General features: G+C 41.3%; 1 protein-coding gene across 1 annotated transcript in view; it reads right to left on the bottom strand.

Annotated features, from left to right (window-relative positions):
• Positions 1 to 14,642: 14,642 nt before the first annotated feature.
• NECTIN3 (nectin cell adhesion molecule 3) overlaps positions 14,643 to 23,054 on the bottom strand; it is a 123,938-nt gene continuing 115,526 nt past the window's right edge. The window contains exons 8-9 of the mRNA XM_060640080.3: positions 15,783 to 15,845; positions 14,643 to 15,018 (exon numbers count right to left, since the gene is read on the bottom strand). Coding sequence (XP_060496063.2) covers positions 14,839 to 15,018; positions 15,783 to 15,845 — 243 coding nt within the window. The 3' untranslated portion in view covers positions 14,643 to 14,838. The remainder of the gene's footprint in view (positions 15,019 to 15,782; positions 15,846 to 23,054) is intronic.

Here is a 23,054-nt window from a genome sequence, read left to right as displayed (position 1 = left end):
GTTTATTTCTTTTGAGAGAGAGAGAGAGACCACAAGCTGGGGAGGAACAGAGACAGAGACAGAGAGAATCCTGAGCAGGCTCCCCACTGACAGTGCGGACCTCGATGCAGGGCTCAAACCCATGAACCATGAGATAATGACCCGAGCCCAAGTCAAGAATCAGACGCTTAACTGACTGAGCCACCTAGGCGCCCCTCTTCTAGTCAACTTCTTCCAAAGCCATGCTTCCATCCCAACAGGTGAGTTGGAAATTCAAAGCTATTCTGGCAACACCCTTCCGCTTACCTTTTCTATTTCAAGGTTGTTTCAAAGTCCTGGGGTCCTACACAGTGCCGAGGTGGTGGTGGCAAAAGCGATGGGAAATTTCTGCTCAGTCCCTTGCTGTGTCAGCCCACATGTCTCTCTGGGTCCACCACTGTGCTCTCATTGGCCAGGAGGACTAGGACACAGGACAGTCCAACCTCCCCACTGACTGGGTAACCATTCTCTCTAAGTCTTTATCGCTAATGCACAGAAATACCAAAAACAACGTGCAAATGGATATTTCTTGTGGGACCTACCATCGTAGAGCATCTTTTTTTAAAAATTTTTTTAATGTTTATTTATTTTCGAGAGACAGAGAGACACAGTGTGAATGGGGAGGGGCAGAGAGAGAGGGAGAGACAGAATCTGAAGCAGGCCCCAGGCTCTGAGCTATCAGCACAGAGCCCGACATGGGGCTCGAACTCACGAACTGTGAGATCATGACCTGAGCCAAAGTCAGACACCCAACCGACTGAGCCACCCAGGCGCCCCGAGCATCTTTTTTAGTTTGCGAGAAATTTCCTTCTCTTCAAACTCTATTCTCAGAATAATAGTTTTCGGCTGCTAGGGAAAAATTCAGAAAAGAACAGAACAAACCTCCCCTGACATGAGGAAACTATCCCCTTGAATGGGGAAAGAGAGATGGGGGGAAAAATACAGGCAGAAAACACCATAATTTACACATTATCTTACCATTTTCAGAGCTTTCGTAGTCTGTAAAGAAATAGCGACCGTTCTAATGAAAGTAACTAGCTTCCTTCAAGTTCTCTCCTGGTGTGAGCAGTGGACATGGAGGAAGAACCGGTTGCCCTCGCTCTCAGCCTCTAAGGTCCACCCTGCTGCAGAGGGGCCTCCTCACCGAAGAGGCAGGACAGCGCACATCCGGTGACTGAGGGAGGGAGGGGTATGGAGACCTGGCTGTTTTACCCAATGTGGGGTAACTCTGATGGGCCAGCTGTACATGCTTCAGAGATCCCTGTGGGGGTGGGCCGAGGCGTTCGGACCCTGCGTCAGTTTTTCCATCTCTATGCCCGATCTTGCCTCCACTCCCTCCCTCCATGGGCCGTCATCTCTAAAATAGTCCCTGATAGTTTCAAACAGAGAGGGAGGCAAACCATAAGAAACTCTTAAATACAGAGAACAAACTGAGGTTTGATGGGGGGGGGGGGGGCGCGGGGTGCAAGGCAGGGGGAATGGGTGATGGGCACTGAGGAGGGCACTTGTTGGGATGAGCCCTGGGTGTTGTATGTAAGCGATGAATCATGGCAATCTACTCCTGAAGCCAAGAGCACACTGTATACACTGTATGTTAGCTAACTTGACAATATATTAAAAGAAATAAATAAATTGCATGTAAGATAGAGCATTTAAAAAAAGTAAAAAAGTCCCTGCACAGGGCACCTAGGTGGCTCAGTCGGTTGAGCCTCGACTTTGGCTCAGGTCATGACCTCATGGTTCATGAGTTTGAGCCCCGATCCTCTGTCTCCCTGTCTGTCTCTCTCTGTCCCTCCCCTGCTTGGACTCTCTCTCTCTCTCTCTGTCTCTCTCTCTCTCAAAAAAAAAAAAAAAAAAAAAAAAAATTCCCTGCACACCAAAATCCATCTTAGCATCTGCTTCCAGAGATCCCAGCGTGCAATAGTTCTAGAAGTGGTCCTAGGATGTAGTCAATAAGATGGGATTTGGGGGCCGAATCACTAGCCACCCAGCAGGCAATGAGGATCCACTTGGTGGGAAATAGAACATGGCATCTCCTGGCCCATGGTGATAGTCCAATAGGTGGTTAAATTAAGAAATATATCTGTGGAAAAGAAATGAACTAGCAGGTGAGGTTTATCGGGTGTTGAGAAGGGAGAAACAGTGACTTTAATGACAATGGAATTGGATGAGTGTCGCTAAAAGCCATTAATACACAAAAGATAATGAAAAGCTGCAGGCAATTAACAGGCAAATAGAAGCCAAATATGAAAGCCAGAAGATCTCCCTGATATTTACAAAGATACTCTCACATCCTGCAGCTGAGGCCCAAGCCCAGAATTAAATCTAGTGCTGTTCTCCGGAGACCGTTAAATACCCAACCAAGGTAGGCCTGTAGGAGTTATGTGCCTCCTTCAAGATCTACCCCCACCTCTCCTGCTGGCTACTAGCCTAGTGGTAGGGTTAAGTCACAGCGTGATCACCCAGGGACGGGCTGGGCCCAGGAAGGGTGAAAAGGGACTCTAGTCCAAAGGAGCTGCAAGCCCTAGACAACATATACTCGCTGACGCTGGGGCAGCACGAGTGAGACTGGATTCGGAGGCTGCTTGAGCAAGAGGAGCTGGGACATAGGACTGGTTAGGGGACTTTGCTGACTTGGGAGCCCTCTCTGGAGACACAGGATGCAGGCCTTGGCAAGACCCCCAGGAGATGGTGTCACCTTGCACTAGGATGGTTCCTAGGAGCATGGAGAAAGCAATGGCCTAAACGAAGCTGAAATGCAAGAATTTCCTTGGCAGATTGAGGAAGGAAGGGTTAAAAGGCTAAGGGACATGGACTTACTAGAATGTCTACACATGTATTAGATACTAGGTGAGGCCCAGTAACCAGTCGAGGGATTACATTCTATAGAAAGGCCTGGAGGCCATATCATTTACCCATGTTACCATACCATGTTCCATCAGGAACATCCTGATGAGAAGGGCTCCAGCATCACTAAAGTGTTCAGCGATGATGAAAGGACCACAAATGGTAATAGGAGAGAACCCCAAATGATAAGACCCCCAACTAACAGAGATCAAGCGTGAAACTGCCTGAAGCCAGCGAGGTGGATGCTGTTGTCCCAGTGAGCAGCTGGGTGACAGTAGCAGCCAAGGGGGCCTGACCTGCAGAGTGTGTGTGTGTGTGTGTGTGTGCGTGTGTAGATTGCAGCATCCTTGGGCCAGCAGCAGCACCTAGGAACTTCTTAGAAATGCAGTTTTCTCCACAACTCCACTTACTGAATCAGAAACTCTGGGATAAAAACCTGAGGTTCATCGATCTCTGCAGGTGATGCTAACACAAGCTAAAGTTTGAGAACCTCAGGACAGAACACGGGTTTAACAGGACTGACTTTGGAAGGCAGGGCTATACCAGGAAACCCAGGAAGTTGGCATGAATTACAGCAGGGGACACCTGTGCTGGAATGTCCTTTGCGTTTTAGAAAAGGCTTTGCTTTCTCTTTAGCTTTAGGCAGCAGAAGCACAGGAGTTTACAAAAAGTCATAGATTCTTCAAGTCCTTTTGCTCCCACATTTCTACTTAGGAAATATCATATTTGGGTAATCAACAATTGTGAGTTCTAATGAATAGCTCCACCTTTTGCTATACTGAGCAAGATAACATAATGCCCACTGCTGCTTTTCTTTGATTTGAGCTGACAAATATAGGTCAAAAGCACCAATCCCACACTGTAACTTTGGGTTTTACCATCAGTAGGAAAGAAAGTGTTTAGAAAAGGCAAAGGAAGACCCAGGAGATTGTGGACAAGGCTGGGCTATTCTTATACACAGTTCATGAACTGATGTCCATGTGGAAATGTGTTCAAAGCCTATTTAAAGTCTGACATACGAACTAATAAATGTCTGGATGATTCGCCATCTAATTCCTCTAGCTCTTTTTTTTTTTTTTTTTTTTTTTTTTTTTTTAACGTTTATTTATTTTTGAGACAGAGAGAGACAGAGCATGAACGGGGGAGGGGCAGAGAGAGAGGGAGACACAGAATCCGAAACAGGCTCCAGGCTCTGAGCGGTCAGCACAGAGCCCGACGCGGGGCTGGAACTCACGGACCGCGAGATCGTGACCTGAGCCGAAGTCGGCCGCTTAACCGACTGAGCCACCCAGGCGCCCCCTCTAGCTCTTTTTTAAAGTAATTTCAGAGCATTTAGATGGAACCCATTTCCCCTTATATTGTGCTTTTTGGTAAAAGGATAAATCTAAAGTTGAGGCTTTTCCCAGAACCTCTGGGAAGAAGAAACATGCAGGGAAAATATCTGATCACAGGAGTTCACAATTGCATATCTAACCACCAAGACAAAGCTTCTCCAAGTTTTTGTCCTACTCCCACGTTTGCACTCTTGCACAAACCAGCTATATGTGTGGAATATGTCTGCTCTTTTATTTACCAGGCCATTCCCTGTCTATTCAACAGCATTTTCTGGGAAGACTTCTGGATGGATCAGAATGTGTTCCCCTTTCTTGCTTTGTTGTTTGTTGCACACTGAGGAGTGTACATGTGTATGCACTTATCTGCCTTGTGGAAATGTGGCTGTGATCCCAGAGTAATGAAGGCGGGCATGAAGGCTATTTGGGAATCCAGTAACATAATGGGAGGGTAGAAATTCTCCCTCCTATGGGCTGGCTATAGGACTAGGAGTAGGAGACCACTGACAGCCTCAAGTGTCCAGTTAGAAATGGTTTATGTCAGTGATATGTTTGCAGGTGCCAATCCTGCATGTCCCTTCCAAACTTCAGTGATGTTTTGTCAGTAGCTTAAAATTGGCCATGATGGGATGTTTACACCGTGGAAATCAGCAAATGTTGTAAACCAAGTTGTTGTTTTAATCCACCCTTCTATCAGCACCCTTACCACTTGTATTTTTAACATTCCACATCTCCTTTTAAGAGGCTCATGCTTTCCTCTACGTTCTTGAACATAAAGAATGTATTCATAATACCTATTTTTATGTGTGTATCTACTAATCCTATCTTCTAGATCAGAAAGATTGGCAAACTATGGGTCAAATCCAGCCTGCAGCCTGTTTCTATATGACCCATGAGCTAAGAATGGTTTCATATTTTTAAAGGGCTGTAGAAAACAGACAACATGAGCCATCAGGGAAATTCAAATAAAAAACACAATGAGGTAGCACTTCACACTGACTAGGAAAACTATAACCAAAAGACAGATAACAAGTGTTGGCAAGGTTGTGGAAAAACCAGAACCTGTACCTATGGTTGATGGGAATGTAAAACACGCAGCAGCTTCGGAAAAGCAGTTTGGCAATTCCTCAAAAGGTTAAGCCGTAGTGTTGCCATATAACCCAGCAATTCCACTCTTAAGTATATATGTAAGAAAAATAAACACTTGTTAAAAAACTGGTACATGAATGTTCCTAGCAGCATTGTTCATATTTCATAATTACTTCCTCAAAGTGGAAACAACCCAAATGTCTATCAACCAATTAATGTACAATGTGGTATATCCATAGAATGGAGTATTATCCAGCAATAAAAAGAAATGAGTGACAAATGCTACAGCATGGATGAACCCTGAAAATATGCCAAGTGAAAGAAGCCAGACACAAAGGGTCACATATTATATGACTCTATTTATATGAAATGCACAGAATAGGCAATCCCACAGAGACACAACATAGCCTGGTGGTTGCTAGGGGTAAGAGGGGTGTGGGGGGTGATGAGAGAAGGATGGGAGTGGGTTTCTTTTGGGGATGATGAAAATATTCTTTTTAAATTTTTATTTGTTTAAATTTTTTTTTAACGTTTATTCATTTTTGAGACAGAGAGAGACAGAGCATGAACAGGGGAGGGTCAGAGAGAGGGAGACACAGAATCTGAAACAGGCTCCAGGCTCTGAGCTGTCAGCACAGAGCCCGACGCGGGGCTCGAACTCACGGACCGTGAGATCACGACCTGAGCCGAAGTCGGACGCTTAACCAACTGAGCCACCCAGGCGCCCCTGATGAAAATATTCTAAAATTGATTGACATATTCCCACAACTCTGGAAGTATATGAAAAAAAAAAAAAAACATTGAGTGTCATACTTTAAAAGGATAAATTTTATGGTATCTCAATTAAAAAAAAAATTTAAGTGGTTCCTAGACTTTGACATTTTAGAGCCTCTAGTCCCAAAACAAAATTCAGGGATCTATCATAGATACCAACTTCTTTTTGGTAAATAATAATATTTTCAAGGTTACTAGCTAGTACTAATATGATTTCATAAAAGAAAGTATATGTTAATACCTCAGGATTAATCAGGAATGAAGAATAATTGTTTAAGTGGAATACATTTAGCTTCACTAAAAAAAGTATTAAGTAATCTTTAGAAATGTAACCTGTCACAGGTTCTAAAAAACATCCAATACTGCTTGAAGTATGAAAGTACTTCTGTTGCTATTTTTAAATTTTTAAAAAATTTTTATTAAATTTTTATTTATTTTTTATTTTAGAAAGAGAGAGCATATGAGTGGGGGAGAGGGGGAGAGGAGGTGAGAGAGAGAATCTTAAGCACGGTCCATGCTCAGCATGGAGCCTGAAGTGGGGCTTGATCCCATAACCCTGGGATCATGACCTGAGCCAAAAACAGAGAGTCAGACACTCAACAGACTGAGCCACTCAGGCGCCCCTTCTGTTGCTATTTTTAAAACCTTTTTTTTTTTAAATGGATGCCAGTACAGAAATTCACTATTTCTACAAAAGATGTTCTTCAAATCTTGAATTTTACAGTCATGTAATTAGGTTATCCATTTTTACATGCATTTCAGACATAACTGATTTGCCGATAATAAAGTAAATGAAAAACTTTAGTTGATAAAAACTTTATTCAAAACATGTCAAGAACCATAGAGTTCAAAAATAAAAGATAATTTCTGGTAACTTAAAAATAAAGAATATCTATAACAACCACATTAACCCTACTACTTATAATACAATCTTGAAAATCAAAGCTAATCTTTGTATTTCGATATTTTGCCACATTTCAGCTAAAATCCTCCTCCTTACATCACTACACTGTTAGGCAACCCTTTTAGTTTTAACACTTAAAAGACAATTTGAGCATTTTCTGACAAGCAAGTATACTATTGGTTCCTTCCTATACATAGTTCAAACGACTAGAAAACTGATTTTTACTAAAAGTATTTTTTAAAAGAAAAAAAAGGGAAGAAACAGGTTAGTAAAATATTTTATTTGAAAACAATGGGTGGATTAGTATTTTGAATTGAGCTGCACAAGAATACATTTCTACTTGAAGACTCTCCAGATTATTCGTCACACGTTTATATAGCACAGGACATTTGCAAAATGCTTTCCACCATTTATTAGTCGGAATTCACAACACCCAGGTGCCGTGAAATAGAAGAATTAACCTCAGTTTAAGTGGGGAAGCCAAGGCATAAGGTCAAATCTTCTCAGGGCCAGAGTGAGTCTCATTAGCTTCTGATTTCTTGTGTGCAAGGCCAAGTGCTTGTTTATGGAGTAATTTGTTCAGTGATGGGAGGAAGAGTAGGTAGGATTTGCTGTGGGAAAATTAGCTTTGGCTCTATAAGTAAAATGTTCAGAGCACGGATAAGGTAGAGAGGACAATTTCAGTGTGAAAAGGGTTAATGGGAAGAAAGTTAAAACCGGAGTAAAGACTATTCAGACAGAGATCACTTTTCAGAAATAAAAATAGCAAAACAAGAATAGGAAAAGAATTAGAGCTCTAGAGTTTCTCATTTCTAAGCCAAGGGGCTTTTATAAAATCACTTTAAAAGTAGGACCTCTCTTGAAGACAACCCTTAAGCATCTTATTTTTGCCTCCACAAAGCCCCATGAGGTACAGAGTCCTAATGTACAGAGTGAGACTGAGTACAGAAGTTAAGAGGTTAAGGCCACATGGAGACAGAATAGGCCGGAACAGATGTTATGTCTTAAAGCATTGGCTTAGAAATAGAAACAGAAGGTAGAGGATAAACAGGAACTTTTCTGGATGGACAAATGGAATAATCCAGGGATCCAGTAGCAACACCAGCTACTTAACATTTTTTTTACAAAAGACTTGGAACTTCAAGTACACAACGAAACCTAAGAAGACAAATGCTCTTCTGGGTATTGAAATACGCAACGTCTCATAAGACCATGCGAGAAAGCAGAGGCATAAATGAGCCACAGTATGGGGAAGTGCAAACTAATGCGTTTAGGACAAAATACTGCTGCGTCTAGTTAAAATATGATAAACACCGAGCCATCAACATGACTTGCGAGGGGAATTTAATTTAGCCTCATCAGTGTGTTAGGGTGGATTAAGAAAAAATACTGGTCATTATCGGCAGACCAAAACAGTGGTGCCCATTCGATTGGAAAAGCATGTGGAACCCTGGGCTTCATAGATCCACTGTGAGTTATTATGGGACATTAGGAATGTTTGAAGTATATTCCTAACCTTTGGAGGAGACACATGAAACATCTCTTCATGGCTGTCAGACAGATTTGTAGCAGAATGGGTCACAGTTCTAAGCCGCTGTAGCAAATCTGATGTTCTGGAAGCCTCCCAGGGAGGCTTTCCCTCTGGGTGTCCCTCTAACCCGCTGTCACAGTCCAATCCCATGTCATGATGATAAATACAACCAGTTGAGGTCATGATACCAAGGATCCTCTGGGCCATAGGGGCCCTGATAGTGAAAACTGGAAATGACAAGTGCTGGAAAAGACCTCAAGAGGGCAACTTTTCGTAAAGAATATAGAATATAGCTAGTTTTTTTTGTGCAGGGAGGTATGTAACTTGATACATATATATCATGGCCATAGACCCCAAACACTGATTAGAATATTCTTGGGAAGGGACCGATGGAAGAGATTTATTCCCAAGCATTGGCATGAAGAGTCCTTTTATTTATCGGTGGTGGTTTCCCTCCTCCCTGAGGTACAGAAAGAACTTCCACATCAGGGTCTCAGTGGATAATGTATGATAAAAAGATATTGTCATCTGAATTTTTGATATGCTCTTTTATCCTAGTGCACTCAGCTCCAAACTTCCAAAATCAAACTGAAACTTGAGAATAACTTAGTAATGAAAATGCAGTAGAAATCAACCTGATATTTTATGTATTTTGACTGTCAAGGTAAACATGGCCTTTCTTTTCCCACCTCTAACCTTTTTGCAGAGATAATTTTAAAGTAAATATAACCTAGGCCTGAAATAGTGAAATGTTTGCAGACGTGAGGGTTCTTTTTGCATTTGTGAATGGAAAAATTTTTTTCAGCTGCAAATTTTAAGCGGACCCCTCTCCCCTCTGCCCATCTGTCTCTCCAGAATCCCCCCCCCACACACCCCCCTGCAAGAAAGGAAAGATTGCCACTAAGGAGAAATGCCAACAGGTACGATAACGTGAGGAATCCTTAACAAATCCTGTTACACTCTATGTAATTTACATTATTTAGGCATATGTTTATTAGCCTTACTATACACACTAGGAATGGTTAGTTAACATTTGAAGAATTTTACTTGAGGAACAACATCCTCCAAAGGTTTGTCAGCATTTGAAAAACTCCAGTCTCTTCAGAGGCTTCTACCACAAGAGCTTTATCAGTAATTAAACACCAGAGACCTTGTTAATAAGTAATTCTTTTCAATGGTCAAATTAGTAGAGGCCAAATAGTGCAGGGAACTTCACCCAGCCTTTCCATCGGCAGGTGTGAGGCTCCAGCAGCCCACGGACCCTGGATTCCTAGATTACTAACCTGTTCTGTCGCTAGCAGTTAAAACAGAATTGGGTCGCCTGACAGTAAATACACTGGAGTATTGCTGGATTTGCTTCTAGTAGAACCTTTGCATCAGATATTGTTGGGTTGCCCAAAAGAACAGAGTTGGGACATTTTCAAGCTTACAGCTTAACAGGCTGACTGGTACAGGATACCTGCTTGCTTATAAACATGAATGAGGCAGAAATTGGTCTAAAAGCTGATTCCAGTGTAAAGTATCATCTGGTGAGGTTGGGGGGAGGGTGGGGGAGAAGAGCTACAGGCCTCACCCACCTCTACCTACCGAAGGCTACTAAAACAACCTAACAATTGCAAGTGGCCAAACCAGCCAAGTCCAGTGGCCAACAATTTTCTTTAATGGAGGAGACACAAATACCCTTATAGGTACAGTAAAATTAACCCAGGCACAGTCTATAGTTGAATAGGCTTGTAAATAGCAGCTTCTAGTTTATGAGAAGAACTCGAAGTCCCTGGTCCTCCTCCAAGATCTACAAACAGTACAAGGATGAAGAACCTTGTCAGTTAAGCACAGAGCTGAGTCACTGCCAGCCTACTTGGCATTTCTACTTCATACCCTTCCTCCTCTTCTTCTTCTCCTTCTTTCTTCTTCTTCTTCTTCTTCTTCTTCTTCTTCTTCTTCTTCTTCTTCTTCGTCATCATCGTCGTCTTCTTCTTCTTCCTTTTTTTTTTTTTTTACCAAAGGTAGCTAGTTTTCCCTCTATCCACTGTAAGAGTGCCACTACTTCCTGGGAGTTCAATAAAGGCAGGATGCACTAAATAGAGCAATCAATGTATCAGAGAACAAAGTTAAGGAAGAGGTATTAAAGTTGGTGCCCACTAAAACCGAACCAGCTGGGATGGAGTGGCCTTAACTGCTTGGTTGATTGTTTTTGCAGCTATGGTTAATCTAATGGAGATGAGCCTTTCAGAGCATCTTGAGAAGTTCAGAAACTAAGTAAAAATGAGCATAGTCACTTCCTTTCATCTTAATAAACATTTCGTATATATATTTTCCCCAGTGTATTTCCTTACACGTCTATTAAACAATCAAGAAAATGTATTCCCTAGCATCACTCCCCCAAAGCAGATTTTTTAAAGAAGTAACAGCCGGCTGGTGGTTAGCATGACCTGTGGGTGTGCCTCATAGGAGTGTGAGCCTTTCCATCCCCTGGAAGGGGGACAAAACAAGAGTTTGGTCCTCATCCGTGAGGGGATTCATGTAAGATTCTTGTCCGGGAGCCCTGACCGTGCTACAAACTCAATAATGTCACTGTTATGTGTAGTGATCTGTAAACCACGAGCAGCCACCGGTTATACAGCAACATGCGCTTGCAATTTTAGACAAGGCCTAAAAGGTTAAGGCCCAGATATCAAGCTTTCCATAAGACAAAATAGTTATTATAGTAAAAGAAAGTACAAGTCCCACTTGCACTTGGCTATACTCAAATTGGGTCAAACTGAAATTTGCCTGTTACCACCTGGTTCTCCCCAGTGCTGGTGAGGGCACTAGAAGTTTAGGTTCAACATAGAAGAATAATAGAAGGCGCTTTCAGTTTGAAGGGAGCTTACGGTTTCCTATCTCACATTTCTGAGAGGCTGACAGGGAAGGTGTAACCTTTATGGATAGAGCAACTGATGCCCTAGAGAGATTAAGTGGCTTGTCTAAGTTTCCATGGCTAGAAAGGGTGAAGTTGGGAGAATCTGTTCTTTTGGTTCCTGGTGTAATAGTCTGTCCTCTACACCCCAGGGAATAAGAGGCTTGAAGGGGGCTCTATTATATATAAAGAATAGTACGAGGACACCAGCCCAGTGCAGGGCAAGACTGTACAACGAAAAATAAAAGTCAATTTTCGATGACTATGAAAGAGAATTTAGGAAATCATCCTCAGAAGACAGACAAAGAAACTGTACTATCCTTATGAGTAAATAAGGCCATAAAAAATTAACGAGGTAACCAGTTCATTTAGTTTCTAGGGCATGTCGTTAGTATCCACTATGTGTGTGTTACAGGGCGGTCTATCACAGGTTAAGAGTTTTGTTACAAGTCCAAAGAGCATAGACTTCTTCAAACTTAGAAAACAGAAGAAGGCCAGGAGAACCCTCATAGAAGAGAATCAATCTAAACTCACATCCCATTACGTCAGACCGATCCTAGATGGTACAGATGCTTTACTCTGGAGTGGTGTGCAAAGAACCTGGGGATCCACTCCTGTGGCCACAGTGCACACTCCCGGAGCTGAGCTGCCTACAAAACAGGCGGCAAAGGCTGCGTGTCTGGGATGCAGCACACGCCCCCCCTTGAAATGTTAAGCTGCGGCCCTAAGTGGATAAGCGCTCTGGGGATTTATTTCTGTTTCGTTGTGTTTTAGTATACCAGTTATGGGAAGAGTATCTCCTATCAGCTGTGGATTTTAACACTCACTGACCTTTAAGAGTCTAACTTCCAAATTTAAATGGGGATCAACAAGTAGTCTAAGCTCCAAATTGAGAGATCGACAGACTAATTTTGGATGGCGTTTTTTGGTTGAGGGACTGGCTGATCCAACCCTTTTAAAGCTCCTTTCGGCTGCACTCCATATTCAGAGAGGACAGACAGGAGACACCAGGACAAGCAATTATACAGCTTATCTGACCCATGGAAAAGGCCAACAGCTATAGAATCTACCAGTTTGTTAAAAACTACTACAGCTGACAGAGAAGCAAAGAGGATACTGAACAAGCTGGCTGTAAGAGGGGTGTCTATACCCTGAAATTTCTTTTCTGGAACTGCACCAAGAATGTTAAAAATTATATAGGGGGTTCTTCTTGGTAGGGACGGCTCTGAAGACAGGCCAAATGGCTCCGAAAACCCAGCTCTTCCATATCTAGTGCAAACAGACACCTTACTTTACTGCCTTCAAGGTTCAATATAAACTTCTGTGATGCTAATTCAACAAGCTGCTTCTCAGCAGGACCTTAGAAACCATCCCTAACGTGGAAGACATTTTTAAAGCTTTTTAAAGGAAGTACATCCCACTGAATCTCCTCCTCTGTAACATCTAGTATTTATAAAAACACTTCACTCTCCAGGAGAACTCTGACCAGAGTCATCTTTCTGTTGGAAAACAGTTGCAAGGATTCATGAACCTTCAGCCACACTAATTCACTGATGGGATTCCATGGAAATGAAGTCAAATATGTTTTGTGTCAGCTTGCTACAAAGGGCAGTAAATTCTAACTGAGGTAGGACAGTGATAGAGCAATGCGGTCCTTGGAATTTACCCTTTAATTCCATGGAACTATGGCCTTTTAAATTGCCACAGCATTGAGTTAGAATTTAAGTGTCTTTACTGCCAGAATTGTCGCTCACCAAGACAACAGGGGCAGAATGTGTGACGATGGTAGAATGACCTGGATAAGTTGTCCGAAAAAGCACAGCAACTAAAAAAAGGAAACCAACATACAAACAAGAACGAGAGCCAGCACAACGTGAATCACAAGGTGTCTTTGGTATCTCATTAGAAATCTGTGTTAATATTCTCCCGTCCTCCTGAAACTTAGGTTGGAAATGTGTACTATTTTATTAGTCCTTATGTCATTCTTTCCTAATATGTGACAAGTCGGTAGTGTTTTTAATATCTGTGACATACCTCTCATCTTCCAGAACACACAGTAAAACAATGCTTTCCTTAAGATGTGATAAGATGTGAAAAGAGTGATTGACATTTACGCATGTACCTGGGCCCCCCTCCTCTGCTCCCTCCATTATAATTACTACCTTCAATCTCAGGGAGGATACATTGGCAAAGGGAAGTGAGAAAACTCAAGACAGACATTTGCAGGCACCAAAGTATTGTACCGGTAAGTCTGTCACTATATTATTTGCTTTTTAGCATCTCTTCACCCTTGTTGACTGGGTAAACTTGGGGCTGGGGGAGGACAAAGGATAACATGGGGGTTTAGCACATAGGCCATATTGCCCTTTTTTTTTTTTTTTTTTTTTTAATTTTCAAATTTTCTACCTGGCTCTTAAGAGCAGGAGTTATTTCACGGTGATTTTGCAGCAGGCTTTTCTGAGGTAGATAAAACATGGATGAGAAGTAGTCTGAAGAAGCAGAGGGTAGCTGAAGCCTGTGTGGAGAGGATTAGCTTGAAAGGAATTTCAGAAGTGAAAGCTGAGCTTGTCATATACAATACTACAGCAAAGAGGGACAGGGCTCAAGGCTGTCCACCATTTAGACGAGGCTTTTAGAATTTAATAGGTGGGAAATAGGCTAATCTGGCTAGGAAAGAACAGAACTGTGGGAACAACAACAGGGCAAGAGAAGAGTCTTAGCACACAGCTAATCGAGACTGGTCAGAGAACGGCACGAAATAAGTATCCCTCAGGACCTTAGTGATCAAGAAGGAACATATATTCCAATTATCACAAGACTTTAAAAGCAACCAACAGGCTTGAAGGTTTAAACTGCTTTCTGTTGTTGTTTTTTGGGATAAAGAGCCAATTCTGCCTCTTTCCTCAGGCCTCCTGTTTGTACACAGGTATTGTAATTGCATTAAGCACATCAGGGAAAGCCAAATCCCAGTGAAATAATTAGTGAAATGGATTTTGAACTCCCCCACCCCCCCCCCCCTTTTTTTTTTTTTTTCCTGCTCGCTTGAGTTACAGATAAATAGGCTGGCCTTCCTGAAACCCTGCAAGGTTAACACTCCCAGCTGGGGCCTTCCTTTCTGGAGAATCACTGTTGCCATCACAGGCAGATATTCTATGTTTCAATGAACGTGCCACTGTAGGCCAAATGTTAGTAGTTAAACACTATCATCACAGAAACACACAAAGCTAGAGTCAAGTTCACAAACACAGCTGGTGGCTAAGAAACTCTTAATGAAGGAAACCAAGTTGCTATTGGCTCGAAGCCATTCATCACGACTTCTGATACACATAAACTGGGATTGTTTTACACGAGGGAGAATGAGATAAGAACCACTGTCCTCAGTTTCTCTCCCCAGTCGAAGATTGAACATTTTGTTAGGACGTCCACTGGGAAAAAAAGAGTGAAATCACACATAATGTTCTCGTGGGTTGATGTACACTCTCTCAGGGTCGTTGCTTTGACGATGCTTGCCCGGACTCCAGTCTTTCTGGCATATCTGATTGTAAAGGGGGCACATCTGCTGGATCCCATCTTCCCCCACAGGATTCTCATCTTCATAGTCCACTCTCCTGCGACTTAGCCCATTCTAAAAATTCAAATATTGCTTATGTTAGCAGAGCAGATGTTTGCATCTTTCTAGCACTTTGGTCAAAACAGGCAAGAACTCGATTAATTCGAGTCTGTGTCTCTGATTCATTATCCCACAGGCTACTGAATGGCAAGGTAAAGTTCAACTTCTTATCATTTTCCAGTCATTTGTTGCTTACAATACCCGGATAAGCGTCACAACATCTGCTAAACAGAAAATTATGACTAACGGGGATGATAGTCAGTTTCAGGTTTCGAGATTTGGAACTGGTATCAGTTAAACTAGGGAAGAACAAGGTTGTAAACTCTTGGGAGTCCCTCAGCAAGGCTCAAGCTTGGAAAGCATGCATGAAATATGCAGAGAATTAAATCAAACAGGCAAAACAAAACCAAATGAAGCCTCAAGATTCAGAGTTGGGGAATTAGGGAAAAGACATAGTGAAATGAACTGGTATTTGACCACATGTCCAACATAAGTGAGAGTCAGAAATGCTGTCACAGCTGACACCATAAAATGAACCCCCGTGATGCTCTGTGATGTCTCTGGTACTGACCCCTCCGCCCAGTTACTGGTTTCTTAAACTCTGACTACTTCTAAATGGCCAAGCAAGCTCAAGGACTTGACAAGATCATACTATAGATGCTCAGATGGCAGAGAGGTGAATACAATAAACTTTCGTGGAAATCAAATGATATTTCAGTCGGCATGGGAGCCACCAGTTCCACCTGGGCAGACCCCCACGGCAGGACCCCGTTACTTACAGAGTGCTGGAGGCCGCCCACCTCTCTTTCTCGGAACTGAGTCTGCAGAGGCAAGTGTTCGGTCTGGAGGAAGAAGACAGAACAAGACACACGCTTTAAAGCTCCAAGCACATGGTGAAACACATCAACCCAGACCATGAAGAAGCCTATTTTTAAAAGAGCCAATCATGTCTTGTCACATGTGTGCCAGGTAAGCAAATGTTCCTTCGGAGGGGATGAGCAACGACATTTCCTGAGAGCTGTCTCTCTCCTGACTCTAGACTTCTTCTGGAAGGAAGAAAACATACAGAAGATCTGCTGCAAGAGGTCTCATGCAAAGTTACTCATATCTTACCCGAGGGAGGCCTCAGCACAGAAGAACCTGATACTTGGAATCGGCTTTAAAAGTGGTCTGGGGTGGTAAGGAAAGGTTATTTTTTGTCCTTCTTTATAGAGGTATATATACGGCCACCCTTCTGGTCCCTTCTGGTCCTGCCAGCTACTCTCTGCCCCCAACCCTGCCCAGATCATAAAGGGGATTCCTCATTTTCAAAACCCACCCTAGGAAGAATCTCTGCTTCCCCTTGGCCTATAAATGCATCCTTACCCTTGGCCTCCAGGTCATATATTACCTCTTCCAGGAAGCCTTGCCCAAAGCGTATATTATTGCCATTATTTGTTTATATTTGCTTGTCTCCTTCACTACATTGAGGGTGCTAGTTGGAGTATTTTACAAACATTATCTCATTTATAATTTCTCTAAAACTTCTATAACACTGATGCTTTTATTTTACAGAAGACTGAAACGGAGGCTCAGAGTGGTTCAGTAAGGTGTCTCCGGTCACACAGCTGGAAGTGGAGGATTGTGATTCACACGTGGCTCTGTCTGAATCCTAAGCCTATATTCCTATATCCCCTACTTCTAACCCAGTGTCTGGAAAATAGATGTTTCATAAATATAACAGAAGAATGCCTGAAAGTCCCAGCATGTGGGTGTATCTATCAAAATGCTCTCCCTTCACTGCCTTTCCTCATGCTGTCCTTTCGGCATAGAAGGTCTGTCCCTTTGCCTCTGACAGCTGAAATACTACCCATCCATCTTGGCCTGACTGAAGTCACCTTTTTTCCCCTAGGGTCCATCAGAGTTCCTTTCTTTGCTCCAATGTTCCTATTGTTCGTGTGTTTCATAGCACACATCACTGCTCTATCTGATATCTGTACCTTTCAACCCCAGTAAAGAATGAGCCTTCCTGGCCATCCTCTTCCACCTCCACACCCCGGCCTGTGGTTCGGCAACAGCAGGAAGTTAACAGTTAACTGATGAATTTACTAAACTCTAAACTATCGATTCTTGATATCCCATGTTCAGGTTATCCGAATTATAAATCATGTCCACCAAGTATGTTTCTCCTGTCATATTCTGCTCGATTCTAGGGTGCTTCCCACATGCGTGACCATGTGATAATTGACCGCACATCCTGGTAAATATCCAGTTTCATGGATGTGTGACCAGTCACACAGGGCCTTACGTTCAGGACCCATTTGGGGGCTTAATGCTCTGTGGTTGCCATCTTAAGATTTCTTAATATTTTATTGTGAATCCATGTTTTATAAGCAGTCTAATGAAACAATGGAGCATGACTCAGTGACCTGTGGCCTCAACTCAAGGTTGTCCTCTCCGGATGCTTGTGTTTGATTTGGTTCTCGGCTGCCACTTCCTTACGGTAATGTTCCAGATCCCCCTTGCTTTCCTCTCCCTGTCCCTGTCCAGTGACTCTGCCATTCTCTGATCCGGCAGGGGCCTGAGTGCTGGTCCAGGGAAGGCTGGGGTCAGGAGTGCATGCCCCCTGCTTGCATCACGGTACTTCTGGCAGGTGGCTGGAGGATCCGTCTCAGTAAGGGCAAGCCTCTGACCCCCTTGGTTATCACCATCTTGACATTGTATAGTTTTCAACAAGAGGCTCTGCATTTTCACTTTGCACTGTGCCTCATAAATTATGTACCTGGTCCTGGTCCAAGAAAAATAGATTTTGGGGGGAAAAAAAACCTCCTAAAATTAAAACTAGCGTCTTGTTTGTTTGTTGTTTTAGATGATCCCAGTTGCTATTCCCCTTGTATCAATACTGGTAATTGAGGGTGCCTGGGTGGCTCAGTCGGTTAGACACTTCAGCTCAGATCATGATCTCGCACTTCGTGGGTTCGAGCCCCATGTTGGGCTCTGTGCTGACACCTCAGAGACTGGATGGAGCCTGCTTCAGATTCTGTGTCTCCCTCCTTCTCTGCCCCTCCCCTACTCGTGCTCTGTCTCTCTCTCAAAAATAAAATAAACATCAAAAAACGGTACTGGTCATTGAGAAATTATTCTACATCAGTGCTGTATCTAATTGGAAAGAGACAGGGCAGTTAGAAGCTTCCCTATAGAAGGGGCGAGTGTCTTTCTACCTGCTGGTGCAGGGTGTAAAAATCAAGGATGCAGTCGATACTGAAGGAGTCCACAATCTAGAAATACAGAGATCAGAGCCTCAAGAGTTCAAGAAAGGTTTGGTTGGAATATGAGCTGTTCCATGTTTATGCTATAAAATTCCAACTGGCGAATTTAGTATGACCAGAAAATAAATAATCGTTCACATTTTCCTGAACACTGAGGGTATACTTTTATCTGATCGTTGTCGGTGAAACACAGTAACAAACTTTAAGTCCTTGGAAGCCAGTGTTCATGGAGGGCACAATGAACGATGCAGCATCAATAGTAACACTATAACCAGTGTTAATTAATAGTATTAGGGAATTACAGAGGCAAGAAAATCTGTTTTGTTTCAATATAAAGAGATTTCAAAGAGCCATGGCTTGCTTTAGGAGTTATAATAGCACGGTTAACATTTTTTTTTTTTTTAATAGTAGGAGACATAAAATTAGCCAGAAGTGGTACATTTGAAAATAAAAACAAGAGAGTTTCTAGACCTGAACAGGAAGAAATGGTGCCTGGACACTACAAATAATCTTCACTTTTACAGAAGGGATGACAAGCATATGTGTAAGTTCCTTTTTTTCTATCCAGTGCTGTGAACATTCACTACCAAACCACTATCCCTCCTGTGAGCCCATGAATTGTGTAATATGATATTTAACCAAATTCTATGAACAGAAGCCCCACACATCGTAGGGATCAGGGATCAGGGTTGTAGAGAGCCTCTGCATGGTACAGCTGTCCAATTTCTGACAAGAGACATAAAGGATTTAATTTAATCTAATGGTGGGTGGGTACATGTGTTCTATTTCTGCCACTCCCTGAACTACCTGAAATGTTGAATATCTGACTTAAAAAAAAAAAAGGTTAATCACTAGTATACTGAAAACTGTCTGGCACCATACCTTACTTATGTTTGGTGCTTAATATACAGGTATGAATTAACTCATAATATTTTAACTAATGGAATCATAGCATATATCATTCTATTACTCTTCCAGTTTTTCCTAGAAAGCCTTGGGCTACTCTGAATCTCTAACACATATTTTGATTTCTCTACTGGCATGTACTACCTTGTAACAACTTCTATTGAGCTACAATCCACAGGCACTTTCCTCACTTACTAAAGTCATGTACACTTTCTGGCTCCAATGCTTCTTCCTTATAATGGCAAATGATACATTTTTACTTCTGCTTCCAGTCATGATGGAGAACTAATACCAGACTAGCCCTTCTGCCACAAGTCACTAGAAAACTGGGCAAAATGTATGAAACAACAGTTTTCAGACTTTGCAGTTTTCAGTTTGCAGACCTGTTTGCAACTGTTTGAAAACAACAGTTTTCAGTTTGCAGACAAGATAACTGTGCTGCACAGGACTGGGAACTCAGATAATAGAAACACACACACACACACACACACACACACACACACCACACACACACACACACGGTGATCCTCTAACAGTCCTGGAGACTATCTGATTTTTCTGCTCATTTGGGAAGAGAAAAACCCAAGAAAAGCACTGCTGAGCTGAGGGAACAGACTTCAGCACTCAGGCAAGCTGAGGTACTGTAATCTGTGGGACAGGGTATTGAAGAGAAGGAGAATCCTCATTGGACATGTGAGACATTCAGTAGAGAACCCAAGGTCATGCTTTAAAAGAAAGGCTAAAATAGCTCTAGGACACAGAGTGTTCCAGAACCACCCTAACAAAACTTAAAAACAAGCTTCCAGAAGATCAAGTTGATCTTAAAGTCAATTAACTGACTGCCAGAAAATAACCCAATTCTTATTAAGGAATGATAGCAAAATTCAAATAATTGATAATATAACATTCACAATGTCCAGCATCCAATTAAAACATACTGAACATGAAAAAAAAAAAAAAAGGAGAAAAAATAAGTCAGTAGAAACAGAACCCAATATGACACATATGGATTTAATAGACAATAACTTTTAAACACTTATTATAGATATGTGAAAGGAGGGATGCCTGGGTGACCCAATCGGTTAAGCATCTGACTTGAGCTCAGGTCATGATCTCATGGTTCATGAGTTTAGGCCCTGCATTGGCCATGGGTCCCTGGGTCAAGCTCTACCCTGACAGTGCAGAGCCTGCTTGGGATTCTCTCTCCCACTCTGTCTGCCCCTCCCCTCTTCATGCTTTCTCTCTCTCTCCCTCTCTCTCTCTCTCTCTCAAAATAAATAAACATAAAAAATAAATATGTATAAGGATATTTAAAAATATGAACATAATATGAGAATCAAAAACTATGAAAAGAACTGAAAAGAACTTCTAGAACTGAAAAAATACAGTATCTAAATTGAAAAAAGTCACTGCATGGCCTTAATAGACATTGCAAAAGAAAAGTTTAATGCATTTGAAGATAGAAATTATCCATACAAGGAGATGGGGAAAACAGCTGAAAAAGAACATAGCTTTGGTGGATCTGTGGAATAATATCAAGAAATCTATCATTTGTGTAACTGGAATCACAGAAGGAAGGAAAGACAGGAAAACGGTATTTGAAGAGCTGTTAAAATGTTCTAAATTAGATGAAAAATACATCTATGGTTCTAAGAAGCTCAATGAATTCCAATAAAGGTAAACATAAAGAAAATACTCTAATACATTTCAAACTCAAATTGCTGAAAACAATGACAAAGAAAATCTAAGATATTGTCGGAGGAAAAAGTAAGAAATAAAAGGTAAGAATTATCACTGGCTATTCACCAGAAAAAAGTGAAGGTCAGGAGACATGAAGCTAAAATACTAAAGCACTGAGTAAAAAACCAAACCAAATCAAACAAACAAAGTCAAACTACAATTCCATATCCCACAAAAATATTTTAAAACAAAGATTAAATAAAGAAATTTTTGGACAAGCAAAAGCTAAGAAAAGTTGTTATCAGCAGACCTGTACCATAAATAATGTTATGGGAAAGTACTTTGAGTTGAATAAAACCGATTCCAAAAAAAAAAAACTTCATCAATTCTTAAATTTTTAAAAAAGATACATTATAGTGTAAACCAAAAATAGTAAGAATATATTGTCAGGTTCGTAACAAATGGAGAAATAAAATATGCAAGAATACGAAGGAAGGGAAGGCGGAAATTGAAGTACAGGTTGTGTTCAAGTTGTTACAGGATACATGAGGTAGCATTTATATTAAGGTAGATAGTGACAGATTAAAAATGCATATGCTGGGGTGTCTGGGTGGCTCAGTCAGTTAAGCATCCAACTATTGCTTAGGTCATGATCTCATGATTCACGGGTTCGAGCCCTGTGTTGGGGTCTGTGCTGACAGCTCAGAGCCTGGAGCCTGCTTCAGATACTGTGTCTCCCTCTCTCTCTCTGCCCCTACCCCACTCATGCGCTCTCTCTCTCTCTCTCTCTCTCTCAAAAATAAAAACATTAAAAATTTTTTAAATAAAAAATTTTAAAAAAGGCATATGCCAAAACCCAGAGAGATCACTAAAAAAGTAAAACAAAGAGGTACAGCTAATAATTCAATAGAAGAGATAAAAAAAATGCTAAAAACTCTCAGTTAATTTAAAAGAAGATAGGAAAAGAAAAGAAAAGGAACAAAGAACTGATGGGACAAATAAAAAGCAAATAATAAGGTGGTAAACTTAAGCCCAACTATGGCAATAAATATATTTAATAAGAATAGACTAAACATTGCTATCCAAGTCAGGGATTTTCAGACTAGGTAAAGCAGCAACTCAACTAGATGTTAGCTTTGTGAAATGAATTTTAATTTTGTTTTTATTTATTTTCGAGAGACAGAGACAGAGCACAAGTTGGGGAGGGGCAGAGAGCAAATGAGGCACAGAATCCAACGCAGCCTCCAGGCTCTGAGTGTCAGCACAGAACCTGATGCGGGGCTCGAACTCACAAACCGTGAGATCATCACCTGAGCCGAAGTTGGACCCTTAACTGACTGAGCCACCCAGGTCCCCCTGAAATGCGTTTTAAATATAAAGACATAGTCAGGTTAAAGTAAGAGAATAGAAAAACACATACCATGAAAACATGATTCATTAAAGAAAAGTTTAAACTTCAGTGGCTATAATAATATCAAAGTGACTGCAATACAAAAATACCAAAGACAAAGAAGAATCTTTCATAATGATAACAGCATCAACTTATCAGGACAACATAGTATAACAATCTTAAATGTGTGTATACCCAATAAAAACACATGAATAACAGAACTGAAAGGGGAAACAGACACATCCACAAATATAGTTGGAAATACCACTCCACTCTCAATAACTGATAAAAATGTAAACTGAAAATCATTACATATAAAGAATACTTGAATGACATGACCAGTGTGACTTAATTGACATTTTAAAATACTACACTCAACTACAGTAGAATATATATTTGTTTTAGTGCACGCGGAACATTCAGTAAGATAGACCATAGCTGTGCAATAAAAGTCTCAAATATTTACAGGTTTTGAAATCCTACACACACACACACACACACACACACACACACATAATATATATATATGTTATGTATATATATATATATGTAATATATATATATATATATTAAATAACAGAACTTAGTGAGCAATCAGTAACAAAGACATAGTTGGAAAACTCAAAAATATTCAGAAACTAAACAACATGCTTCTAAATAACTCAATGGCCAAAGAAGAAATAATAAGGGAAGCTAGAAAGTATTTTCAATTGAATGAAAATAAAATTATAACATACCAAACTTCTGGGATTTTGAAAAAAGAATTGGTTAAAGAAAAGTTTATAGCTTTAAATCCTTGTATTAGAAAAGAAGAGAGGTCTTAAATT

This window comes from Panthera onca, chromosome C2 (genome assembly GCF_046562875.1).
Source record: "Panthera onca isolate mPanOnc1 chromosome C2, mPanOnc1 haplotype 2, whole genome shotgun sequence".
Taxonomy (NCBI): domain Eukaryota; kingdom Metazoa; phylum Chordata; class Mammalia; order Carnivora; family Felidae; genus Panthera; species Panthera onca.
Note: the sequence above shows the minus strand (reverse complement) of the source record. Positions and strands in the feature narration are given on the sequence as shown.